Consider the following 12,260-nt stretch of genomic DNA (forward strand, 5'->3'; position numbering starts at 1 on the left):
ATTGCACCACCCCCAACCCCATGGGGTTCCCCTGGGATCATTGAGAACCGGTTCCATGTCTTGACATGCTGCAGATCTTGGCGGTTGGTATAAGGATGACTCGGCCCATGAGCTTCAAAAGGGATCGACAGAGCGCATCATCTTCTCTGTTGTCAGTGCCAGCTTGGCACAGAGCTGCCTGCTTCGACTTTTACTCTCATTAAGATTTGTCTCGTATCACAAACACAAAGTCACAATGAACAAACAAACCCCTGAAGTCGACATGATGGAGGGCCGTGTTCATGGGGACGAAAAGTCTCAAGGGCCTTTCCACGAGGCCCTCGGTCCCATGCGTGCAAAGAGTGATGATCTCAGCGTGTGGGCCACTATGCGACTGTACAAGGTAGCTGGTATCATCGCCATGGCCGGTGCTTTCAGTGCATCACTCGACGGATATCGTACGTATCATAACCTCCAGCAATGCGCAAGAAATATCGACTAACGACAAGTACTAGAAATCAACTTGAATGGTGGCATTGTCTCGAACAAAGGTTTCATCAAGCAAATGGCAGGTGGCGGCAAAAAGATCATTGCAGGTAGATACATTTCGGCGTGGGGAGGAATCCAATCAGCAGGGCAAACTATCGGTCAGCTTGTAAGCAACAAGCACACGCAAGACTCCTGGGCTTCAGTCTAACATATCATGCAGCTCATCCAGTACGTCACCGAGGCATACGGTCGTAAGGTTTCGCTTTTGATCATCCTGGCCATGTTCATCACGGTAAGAAGTCTCCGCCAAGCGGTTCTCTTCTGACTTCAAGGCATGAGAGAGAGAGCTATGCTAACAATAGTTGGCTACAGAGCGTGATGACCGAGTCTTTCGCAAACAACTGGCAGCATTGGCTTGTAGCTAAGCTCCTGTCAGGCATGGGAGTTGGCATGCTGCAGTGTACCATGCCACTTTACCTTGCCGAAGTTGCTCCAACCCAGCTTCGGGGTGTTTTCATCAACGCTTATACTTTGTGAGTAGAGTCCCCTAGGGGTTTGAATGCTCATGTCCAACTTCATGAATTAAACTGACCGTGATTCTCAAGTTGGTTCGTTCTCGGACAGTTGTTTGCTTCGGTCGCTCTGTACGAGCTTAAGGCCGCCGATCCCACCGACTACAAAACACCCATCTACACGCAGGTACGTAAGGAAACATAGAGATTAATTCGTGGAACCAACCAACTGCTGACATTTTCCAGTGGGCCATGGTGGGACTTGCTGGAATCATCTTCGTTCTCCTGCCAGAGTCGCCTTGGTGGCTCGTCAGCAAGGGCAGGTTCGAGAAGGCCTCCAAGTCTCTTCGGATCTTGAACCGCGGTGTCGAAGCTTTCAATGTTCAAGAACATATTGTCAGTGATAACTCTAGATTAGTTGATACGCGGACCTGCTGCTAATATTGGAACAACAGAACGTCATGGACGCTACCATCCAGATGGAGAACGATTTGGCGGCGAAGAATAAAGAAGAGGACATGTGGGAGGTCTTCCGCGGTCGCAATTTGATTCGCTTCATCATCTGTTCTTGGCCCAAGGTGACGCAACAATTTGTTGGCCTGGCTGTTTTCAACACCTACGCAACCTACTTCTGTAAGTACCTTCGTTTCCTGAATAGATACCTTGGGTACGCTGAGGGTGTGAAGCTAACAGCGTAGTCCAATATGCCGGCAACAAAAATCCCTTCCTCGTGACGGTCATCTTATCCAGTGTCCAGCTGCTCTCTATGATCCTCACATCCACCCTCACTGATCAGCTCGGTCGACGCCCTCTCACCGTCTACCCCTATGCGGTCACGGTTCTTTCAGTCTTGTCCCTAGGCATCATTGGTTGCTTTGATTACACTGACAAGACCTTGAGTTCGCTTCTGGTGAGTCCGACTAGTTCCAGGATGCCATGACGCTCCCCACGAGGCTGACATACGGTGTAGATCTTCTTCGCCTGTTTGGCTACCTTCTCCACCACTGGTGCTTCGTCCATTGGTTATGCGTACGCCGCCGAAATGCCTCAGCAGCGTCTCCGAGCCCGAACCTCCGCATGGGCCCTTGCAGCTTCCAATGCCATCTCGGTCATGTTCAGCTTCACTACTCCAATAATGATCAATGGAGACGATACCCACTGGGGCGTCAAAACCGCCTTCTTGTAAGGTGTCACGCTTCCGAAGTACCCGCCCTGTCCACTAACATTGGCCCTCAGCTTCGCCGGCACCGGTACTGTCGCCGTGGCCATTGCCTGGCTTATTCTTCCCGAGGTCGCACGTCGCACACCTGCCGAAATTGACGAACTGTGAGCTTCTTGTGACGTCCTAAAATGATCGTACGGTACGTGGCTGACATGATCGGAACACAGCTTTGAGAAACGCGTCCCGCTTCGGAAGTTCAAGGGTTACGTCACTGAAGTCGAGATGCACGCCACCGAGGTCCAGCAGTCGACAAAGATCAGCGACATGAATATCTGAGCTCCTCGTCGAGAACTTTACAACCTAGCGTCCTCCACGGCCGCATGTTGTTGTGCCGGCCACCTTGAAGCGTGGACCACACCGAACGGGGATTGCACAAACATCGAGACTCGTGTGACTTTCGCTGCCTCCGCAATGAAGCTGCGTTTGAGAAATCAACAGCATGACAATAACCAAAACCTGCTACTTATAAAGAAGGCGGCTCTGATGTGCAGCTAATGGATCAGCCGATTCCCAAGTGTGCCTGTAGACAATGGGCGAGGCAATTTCTCACTTCCACCGGTGAGCACCATAACAAGAGCCCTGAAGCCTCACTCACGTTGTCTACCGCAAGGTACCGGAGAGCACAAAGGTGGATACCTACTTCCCAAACTGGTAGTTGCAAGTCTTGGCAGCGGAGCGGACTCGTGCGTGGTGGAACGAGCTAAAGTAGGAGGTCCCTGAGGTCCATTTCAGCTGACGAATGTGTTGTCTCCCACTCTTTTCCTCATTTTTAGTCAATCGATATTCCATGCCAGCGACGAAGAAGCCTCTCGGAGAATCTCACGACTTCGAATGCCAAGCTCTCGAAAATGCAGTCACACATACAGTTTGTCCCCGTTTCTGGGCCTACGAGACCCATGCCGTCCGAGTCACGGAAGTTATGCCACTCACACGCCACTCGTCAAGCGCATGCCAAGAAACGGCGGTTGAGGGTGCATCAGCATCAGAAGGAAGTGACACTGGCTCAGAAGGAGGACCAGCAGACGTTCACGATAGCTCTCATCCCTCTGAACAGCGCGCCAAATTACCACAAGGGTGGCCTCTTCACATCTTTAGCGAGCTCCTTGGCGCCGGCGGAGTATGGTCTGCTGCGTTACTGTACGAGCTGAACCCCCTCGATGGGAAATCCACACAGCTGACCAGCCATGCTGACCTTTTTCTCGGACAGACTTCAGTGTTTTGGTGCCTGACATGGCTGTCAACTGTGGTCTTTTCAATTTCGAGGGAGATCACGGCCTCCGCATCCTCCGAGATTGGGTTGGGCTTGCCGTCGCGGACAAGAACTTCCTAGACACGGCTAGCCTACTCTGTGCGTGCCAAAACATGCTACGTGGCAAACCAGAAGACAACTCGCTGAAGAAATGGCTCTTCAGTATAAACAGAAGGGTCTCGAAACTTTGCGACATGCGCTCAATGGGCCCATTCGCAGGGTGACAGTCGCCACAGGTCTTGCACTGGCCTTGGATGAAGTGAGCGGCGTCAAAAGATTGCACATGTTCTAGTAGCTAATTGATGATCTAGATGAGCTTTGGAGACACAAAGACGGCCATACAACACTGTCAGGGCGTGGTCTCCATGGTTGAATGCAGTGGTGGCCCAACTTCTCTCGGCCTTTCGGAAATGTTGGAACGGTTGTACTGGAAACGTGCCTTTTCACTCGTGAATATTTTGCGGCATGAGCAAGTGGATAGAATCGCCACCAAAGAGATTTAGTGCGCCAACACACCGACCGGAGAATTGCGTCGGAGAATCACGTCCATCGGTTTTTGTGGCGGACTTTACTTTGGCGCAACATCATGAGAGGTGATCCGGAAGCCGTGGGTAGGTCACGCCAAGCTTTGGTGTTTCCTAAATGGGCAATATCATTAACCTCCTACACCTTTAGTCCCATCTCTCCAGCATGATCCGAAGGAAGTCAACGACGCCATTCCGTTCCACCATCTCTCGCGGCTTTCAATGAAAGATCTGTCACACTTGCTTTCGACGAGATATAAAACCCATGATACCAACTCCATCATGTCGTCTTTCGAAAGCCATCAAAGCTACATACCAAAGCATCATCATCACTGTTCTGCTGACCTTCACTTTCTTCCGTTTCTCCCAAGATCGCCATCGCCATGTCTCCACCCACAACAACTATCCCGAATGGCGCATGGGTGCTCGTGACCGGAGCCACAGGTTTCGTCGCGGGTCATGTCGTCAACCAATTTCTGCAACGCGGTTACAGAGTCCGGGCCACTGTTCGCGACATAAACCAGGCATCTTGGCTTGTCCAAGATACCTTCAAGTCGTATGCAGAGAGCGGCAGCTTCGAACTCGTCGCCGTCGCCGACCTCGCAGCCGATGGCGCCTTTGACGAGGCCGTCAAGGGTGTTTAGGCCATTGTCCACGTTGCCAGTCCCCTCGACTTCAACCCAGACCCCAACGCCGTCATTCCTCAGAGCGTTGCTGGCGCAACATCGATCCTCACCGCCGCCACCAAGGAGCCCTTGGTCAAGGAAGTTGTCTATACCAGCTCCATCGTGGCTGCCGTCGTTCCTCTGCGTGGGCGGGAATCTTTCGTCGACAGAAACACGTGGAACGAGGCCGCCTTGGAAGCCGCCTGGGCTCCCCCTCCCTACGAGCCGTCCCGCGCCATGATCACGTACGCGGCCAGCAAGACTGCTGCGGAAAAGGCAGTCTGGGCGTTTGTTCAAGAGAAGAAGCCGTCTTTGACAGTCAACGTCGTCAGCCCCGCGGGTGTTATTGGCGCGCCTTTCCACGTGAAGCACGTTGAGAAGCCCGGACACTGGGTGGCCGCCCTTTTCCGGAATGACAAAGCCGCGCTGGATCCGTACCCATCGAGTAAGTACCTCCATCTTTCCGGGTTGTCGACTCGTACTCACACGTCACCTAGTGTTCTTCGTCGATGTCGAGGACGTCGCGGCTATTCACGTTGCGGCGATTCTGGATCCGGAGATCAAGAACGCCCGTCTGCAAACTTGGGGCCACAGCAGCAACTGGAACGAATTCTTTGCCGTGTTGCGCGAGATTCGCCCTCACCGGGAGTTCCCTGCCGACTATCCTGATCCTTACTTCTCCCGGCCCTCACCGCCCAGTCTGAATCCATTGCCATCCTGAAGAAGTGGGCCAACCAGGAGGGGTGGAAGCCGCTGGAGGACAGTCTTAGGGAGACAATTGAGAACCCGTACTTCCGCATCCCTTGAGGGCAACCTGTGGTGTTACGTTCCTCGACTTGCGACATAGAATCAGAGCACATTTTGATTGCTTTAGAGGTAAACATAGGCTACCTTAAACAATATTTTTAGTGGAAACACATCTCCAGAATGGCTTCATCGCGTGACATGTCAAACCGTATGACGAGAAGTGGTGGGTGAGTTCTAGGATGGCGCACGCGAAGTTGCCCTAGCCCACGCTTTGGCGCTGTTAGGGGCGCCTTGGGCAGCCCTTTCTCCCTGTAGAGCGCCTTTACTTGAGCATAGGGCCCTGAGGTCACTTTTCAAGTCCTTTTAGGCACCAGAGTGAACCGCCACAGGCACTAAACCACATGCTCAGCCACATGCTCCCTCCTTCCACCACAACGCCAGTCATCGTCCTCAACAATCCATTCGACTTCATCAAGAGCATCTTCCTCATCGAAACGACATCATTACGCTGATAGCCGCCATCGTCTTCAAATCGCACCTTTCTTCCATACCTCTTGACTTGACCGACATAAGCACGCCATGACCACCAGGAGCTCGACCCGCTCAAATCGGGCACCCAGGGAAGTCTGAGACAGTCCCTGTTTGGCAACGTTCGACGTCCATCTATCGAGGTCACAGGCAGACTTCAATCGACGTCGCGCCTCACTCACACACAAGGTGCCCCATCTCTCATCAACAGGCACAGAAGGCAATGACACCTGTCACATCAACCTCTGACATTCTTTACCGATCCATCGCAAGCCACTGCCAGCGATGACGGACCTTCCGCCACTGTCCGGCCGGGCCCTCCTCTGGCGAATGGCCCGTGCCATCATCGTCTTCATCATCATCTTCTTCATCCTCGTCATCCTCGTTATCAACACCTCGCCCGGCCACGCAGCGTTGCGGGAGCCATCTGCTTCGAAAGCCAATCTGCAGCTGGACAAAGACGGCGACTTTCGCATCGCCATCTTCTCCGACCTGCATTATGGGGCACAGGAGGACGGTTGGGGCATCGAGCAGGACCAAAACACGACGCGCGTCATGAGCTCGGTCCTGCGCGACGAGAAGGTTGACTTTGTTGTCCTGAACGGCGATCTCATTACCGGCGAAAACACGCTGCGCGAGAACGCGTCCGACTATGTCGAGCAGATCATCCGGCCGATGCTTCAGAGCAACAAGCCCTGGGCCTCCGTCTATGGCAACCATGACTCCCAGTTCAACCTCTCCAGGGAGGCCATCTACAAGGCGGAAAGGGTATACAGCCTCTGCTACACAGACTCTGTCGATCATTTACCCGGCAGTTCGAACTACTATGTTCTCATCCATCCTCACCAGGAAGAAGGTGCCGAGCCGGAGGGCCTGGATCCCGCTGCCATTCTCTGGTTCTTTGACAGTCGCGGCGGCAAGGCCTTCGACCACGACCCTTCATCTGACACCGCAGATCTGCCGGACTGGGTAGCGCCAGAGACGTCAAAGTGGTTCATCGAGGCGCACAATGAGCTTCGAGAAAAGTATGACAATCGCGTCATCCCCAGCATTGCTTTCGTCCACATACCGCCTCACATTTTCTCCCAGGCGCAGGAGGCGGGAGTACATGTCGACTTGTTCCCTGGGTTGAATGATGACATGCCGCTGGCGTTCCAAGGCAACGAAGGCGAGGATGCAGCGTTTGTGAACGCGCTGCTTCAGACAGAAGGCCTTCACAGCGTTCATGTGGGACACGATCACGGAGATTCGTGGTGTTCAACGTGGCCGGGGAAAGACGCGACGTCCAAGGCGCCATTCCTCTGCTTCGCGAAACACACTGGCTACGGGGGCTACGGCACATGGAATCGCGGCGCGCGGATACTTCACCTTACCATTTCCAAAGCCGAGGGCGAAAACCAGGGCGGCAAACTGTTCGTCGACACTTGGGTGCGCATGGAGAACGGCAATGTCGTGACGCAAGTTTCACTCAATGAGACGTACGGCGTTGACAGGTATCCCACAGGAACGGGAGAACCATGAGGTGCTGCGCTAGCTGAAGCCTGCGCGCCATTGACGCAACGTTCACGCATCGGGTCTAGCCATGATTTGGTTCAGTGGCAGTCGCCTCGCGGAAAGACCACGTGAGGGCAACCAGTGTGCCTTGCCAAGCGACCTAAGCTATCGTGTCGCAAGCGCACCTGGTTAGGGGATCTTGGTCCTGACCATAGATTGGTTCGCCCTGCGAGGCTGGGTGTCGATCAACGCCATGCGATGGTTGCGCACGCATTCCGCGACCTCGCTTACTCTGGGGGAGTCCTCTTCTCAGCAGATCAAAGACGTCCTGACCGCAGCAGGGGGGGGGGGGAACAATTTAGAAGTGAAGAGTCAATGTGTCGGCCCTGACATGGATTCCCGATTGAATTCTCTCGTCTCCATCGCATGTGACAAATTCCGGCTTCGAGGGGATCCCTACCACTTCATCATGAAGCAAACGATCGGCCACGCGCAAAGCACAGAAGACATCAAGAAAGTCCAAACAACCGAAAATCATCAGCATGCCCAACAACGACACTACCCATGGCAGCCAGTCTTGATACTTGTTGGGTACAGCGTACTGCTCGTTACACCATGGGCGCTTATTTGTGTGGTCGCAACTCGGACACCAACGGACAGCACGTCAACCGTGCGTCAAAAAGACATCAACGTTTACGAAGCATGGCTTAAGGCTGTCCCAGTCATCGACACAGTCGCTGCAGTCGTTACGATTCCATTCGTGTCTGCTCTCTTGGCCTACGGTGCCGCAGCTCATGTTGAGCGAATGAATGGGAAGCAGAAACTCACGATGCGTCAGTTGCTCGGTCTTGCGGACAGAAACTGGGTCACAATGGACCCAACTCATCTCCATCGTGCGCCTGGAGATCGATCAGCCTTCTTGTACATAGCGACTTTGTTTATTCTGATCAGTTCGTCTGCATTTCCGGATCATAGGATATGCCGTCCTAGTGCTGACTGCTGCTAGGTGCCATACAGCTCCCGCTTCGAACCTATCTCGCTCCAATCGGTTCTAGACCAGCATATGTGTGTGACAACAACCATGAGGGCTCAAGGTGGACTCCCTCATGCGAGAGCTTTACCAGCATCTTCGCTAGAGACACGTCAAGCACTGGCGCGCGATCTCTCGCCTTTGATATCGATCCGGGCACTATTCCGGAGATACCCCGACAGCCACTACTCAACGTGATGGATGAGCGTCTCCGGAGCGTGACGTCCCGCAGTATAGAGCCCCAGCTATGGAGGGGTAACGGGACAAACCAAACGATGGTTGCCGGCGAAGTTTTCGATTCCGCCCCAGTCTTTTCAGACGCTTTCTGGGTTTCGTCTGTGCCGTCTGGTAGCACAACTGGAGGACTCAGGATGCGCTCGCTGAGGCTGAACTCCTCATCGGAATGTGCGAGCATCGCCGCCGATGAGTTTCCTTCCAACTGTCCTGGCCAGTTCCCTTTCCTCACCGACTACACCGGGAATGGCATCTCCATTCGAGTCTGTGTACCGGACGGCAAGGATGGGAAGCCGTGGGGGGCTATGCGCGACCGTCAAGATATTGAGGAAGAGATGTATCTCGACGCTAGACTTGCTTCCGATGCAGGGGACGCGACGCTCAATGACGATTTTCAAAACTTCACTATCCTATGTGTTGGCCGCTCCACGATGGGGTATTTTGAGTTGGGAAATCTCCACAATCAGGAACAGCCATCTGAGTTGCTGGCGCAGTGGCTAGACCCCGACGAGACGGACGACTTTGACGATTACTTTGCAGAATCGCCTCTTACCAGCGAGTACGTAAAGAATGGCTCTTTTCACGATGGCTACTAACTTTGACAGTTCAAACTATGACCGCCCGGGCACAGCATCTTCGCCATCCGGTCCGCTGCAAATGGCAGCAGAAGTCTTGTTCGGTCCGCAGTCGTACCAGCACACGCTCTTTCAGCTCTTGCGCTCAACGGAGACGAGTATTTCGGGCAGCCTGTGCAGCGCCCTCAAGCCGCCAATGGCGGGCATCGACTACCCTGGTCCACCCGCCTGGGTTGAGTCTATGGCTAAAACCTGCAACGCGACGTCGGTTTCGAAGGAGAGCCTGACCACAGAAGCCTACAGTTTCGTTCGTGGCTTTCTCTCACAAGAGTCAGGAAGTCTGGCGCTCGGGGTTGCCATGTATTTAGCCAACGAAGCCCTGTTGACCTCTGTAGACACGGACAGAGCGTACGGCTTGCGGCGGATTGTCGACAAACCGCCGGTCAACTTCAGGGGAGTCGATGTCAGCCATGCATCCATGATTGCCGTCAGCGTTCTTCTAGGCGTTCAGGTGCTGCTCCTGATTCTTCTGACTCTGTATACGTATACGCTGGGAAAAGGGGCCGGCAAACTGGATGCCTCGTCAATACTGAGGATGGGCGCTGCCGTGGAAGGGTGAGGCGCTGCGCCTGGTCTCGAAAGGGCTCTCACGACAGACTTGAGGGGTTGCAGAAGATTCCTGGGTCAGGAAGGTGGATGCCTAGATACCACAGCAGAGGTCGGCCTGTCGAGATGCCGGCCAAGCCATGGGGTGAAAGTAAGACAGACGTTGTCCGAATAAGCTCTCAAGGTGAAGCAGCCTGACACCCAGCCGGAGAGGTGTCCAGGGTAGAGGTATGGTCTTGGACAAGGCACGATTTTTCGCACATCTGAGTTCAAGTTGAAGACCCTTGATAGCTCTCATGAACCCTATTCTGTGAAGTCATCTCCGATGTGCATCACAATTCATATATCAGTCGGCACTTCTTTCTCTCCTCGTCCCACGCTCTTGGCTATCCATCCCACCTCTCCTGCTACATGCACCACTGCCAAGGTCTCACAACGCATCACACTTGTTCGATTTCATCATGTCCATGCACTGGCTACCGACAACCATGACGCTAAACCGGGTACCATCAGCCGTTCCCGCAAGCTCTACTCCCGTCGAAAGGGGCCTCTTTTCGACGCCCTCCCGCCACGACCTCCCCACGGCCAACCCCCCTTCAAGCACCCACCAAGAGGGATCCCCAAGGACAAGCATCTCCAATCCGCAAGGCCACCGAACCATCACCCTCCGTCTCCCACCCTCCCTCCCAGACTTCATCACAACTCCAGCCCCAGGCGCCCGCGCCCCCAACCCCGCCACCAGCAGCGCCGCCGCACCCCCCTTCCCGATCACTACAAAGACACAACTCCCCGAGGGAAGCCCGTTCCGCCCCCCCCGGGCCGCAGCAGCTACTTTCCTCCCCAAACCGGCCCCGGGCATCTCCGCGGGGCCCTGGGACCTCCGCGACGCCGCGCACCGCCGCGTCCTTCGCGCGCCTGCGCCTCCTCCCCGACGACCCCTCGCACGCGGACCCCGCGCGGGGGATCACGCCCGCGCCGCCGCCGGGCTCGCTGTTTCGGCGCGGCGCGCTGGCGGGGTATAGGCCTTGGTGGGAGGGCGGGCGGACCGGCGGGGGGGACGTCTTCTCTGGGGCTGTGACGGCGGGTGCGGAGCGGGAGGAGAGCGTGGAGGTCGAGGCTGACGATGACGATGGCGAGAGTGAGGCCGAGGCCGAGGACGAGGACGAGGGTCAGCGGTGGGAAACGATATCGGCTGGAGAGGCGGAGAATGCGGAGGAGGAGCATCTTCGGTGGGAGACGCTGCGGGAGCGCGAGAGGGGGTTTGTCTCGTGGAGTCGGCGCTGTCTCTAGCGGTGCTGAGGCAGCTGAGGCCACATACACATGCACTTTTCTCATGATGAGTACACTCACTTCTCTCATGATGAGTACACTCACTTCTCTCATGATGAGTTGGACGAACAGAGCAGGAACATGGTCAATGATGCAGGTCAGAGTTGAGTTCGAGTCGTGCTCAGATAGCTAGCATTAGCGAACTTGGCCAGCTAAAGGGGCACAAAAAACATGTTCATTACAAACTGCTTCCAATGGCGACAGACGCTTTCAATGGCGACAGGCGCTTTCAATGGCGACAGACGCTTTCAATGGCGACAGACGCTTCCAATGCCGATCTACGCAATTCTCAATCAAACGCTGCCGTCCGCCTTCGCTCCCTCCCTGAGTCCCTGCAAAACCCAGACGGCCCCTCTTGTCCGTAGACAGAGTCGTGTTGGTGCTTTTCCCCCCCATCCGTTGTCCAAAAAGAAAACACCATATCGCCAATGCCCTTACATGCAAAGTCGCCAGCCCATCTGCTTTGTACGCAAGCCGGGATGCAGATTGTCCCCCCCCCCCCCCTCTCTACCTCTTATAGTACACATCATCCCCCATCAGGCTTCTCACTTCTTCCGCCTCGTCTTGGGAGCTGATGGCAGCTCCGGCGTGGGATCGACAGCCTGCCTCTTCTTGGCCTGCTTCTTGTTCCGCGGCGGCGGCGGCGGCTCCGAGTGCAAGTGTCCCAGCTCCTCCATGGCGACCGTGTTCTCCCACGCAAGGCACCTGTAATTGGTGGGTTCAGCGGTCTGTTGCTGCCTCGTGCGTGTGGCGACGCCGCGCTTCGGCTCCTTGGATTCTTCCTCCTCCTTCTCCGCGGGCGCAAGGTACTCTTTGCGGTTCTCCATGTGTTTGGCGATTTTGTCCTTGAAGCTGAGAATCTCCTTGCGCAGCTTCAGCTCGTTGTAGCCGCGCGGGTCCAGCCATCGGATGAGGTTGTCAACAGACTCAGGGTCATCGTAGTAGCCCCATTGTCCGGCATTGAACACGCTCGTCGCGCCCTCCTCCATCTTCTTGCGCTCGGGCACCGTCATGTTGTGCTTGGCCTTGTACTCGTCCTGATGCTCCTTGCTGAGGTCAATGTAGCCCTCGCGCTCG

General features: G+C 55.1%; 6 protein-coding genes across 6 annotated transcripts; 5 read left to right on the forward strand and 1 right to left on the reverse strand.

Annotated features, from left to right (window-relative positions):
- Positions 1–235: 235 nt before the first annotated feature.
- On the forward strand, positions 236–2,478 carry VDAG_03714 (sugar transporter; the record flags this gene model as incomplete). Its single annotated transcript, XM_009653798.1, has 11 exons — positions 236–437; positions 495–634; positions 689–760; positions 841–1,001; positions 1,074–1,167; positions 1,227–1,376; positions 1,436–1,613; positions 1,658–1,890; positions 1,951–2,162; positions 2,217–2,306; positions 2,370–2,478. 11 exons carry the CDS (start codon positions 236–238, stop codon positions 2,476–2,478), a joined length of 1,641 nt encoding a protein of 546 aa, XP_009652093.1.
- Positions 2,479–3,050: 572 nt separating this feature from the next.
- On the forward strand, positions 3,051–3,824 carry VDAG_03715 (uncharacterized protein; the record flags this gene model as incomplete). Its single annotated transcript, XM_009653799.1, has 3 exons — positions 3,051–3,339; positions 3,410–3,550; positions 3,763–3,824. 3 exons carry the CDS (start codon positions 3,051–3,053, stop codon positions 3,822–3,824), a joined length of 492 nt encoding a protein of 163 aa, XP_009652094.1.
- Positions 3,825–4,358: 534 nt separating this feature from the next.
- Positions 4,359–5,361, forward strand: VDAG_03716 (aldehyde reductase; the record flags this gene model as incomplete). The annotated part of the gene is made up of 3 exons (XM_009653800.1): positions 4,359–4,611; positions 4,660–5,085; positions 5,138–5,361. 3 exons carry the CDS (start codon positions 4,359–4,361, stop codon positions 5,359–5,361), a joined length of 903 nt encoding a protein of 300 aa, XP_009652095.1.
- An 839-nt stretch (positions 5,362–6,200) lies between these two features.
- VDAG_03717 (phosphatase DCR2) lies at positions 6,201–7,436 on the forward strand (the record flags this gene model as incomplete). The annotated part of the gene is made up of 1 exon (XM_009653801.1): positions 6,201–7,436. The coding sequence occupies one exon, from the start codon at positions 6,201–6,203 to the stop codon at positions 7,434–7,436; it is 1,236 nt and encodes a 411-aa protein (XP_009652096.1).
- Positions 7,437–8,024: 588 nt separating this feature from the next.
- Positions 8,025–11,144, forward strand: VDAG_03718 (uncharacterized protein; the record flags this gene model as incomplete). Its single annotated transcript, XM_009653802.1, has 7 exons — positions 8,025–8,079; positions 8,248–8,330; positions 8,416–8,474; positions 8,534–9,232; positions 9,305–9,466; positions 9,752–10,005; positions 10,399–11,144. 7 exons carry the CDS (start codon positions 8,025–8,027, stop codon positions 11,142–11,144), a joined length of 2,058 nt encoding a protein of 685 aa, XP_009652097.1.
- Positions 11,145–11,728: 584 nt separating this feature from the next.
- Positions 11,729–12,196, reverse strand: VDAG_03719 (DDT domain-containing protein; the record flags this gene model as incomplete). The annotated part of the gene is made up of 1 exon (XM_009653803.1): positions 11,729–12,196. The coding sequence occupies one exon, from the start codon at positions 12,194–12,196 to the stop codon at positions 11,729–11,731; it is 468 nt and encodes a 155-aa protein (XP_009652098.1).
- Between the last annotated feature and the right edge of the window lie 64 nt (positions 12,197–12,260).

This window comes from Verticillium dahliae, genomic scaffold (assembly GCF_000150675.1).
Source record: "Verticillium dahliae VdLs.17 supercont1.6 genomic scaffold, whole genome shotgun sequence".
In the NCBI taxonomy this organism is placed as follows: Eukaryota; Fungi; Ascomycota; class Sordariomycetes; order Glomerellales; family Plectosphaerellaceae; genus Verticillium; species Verticillium dahliae.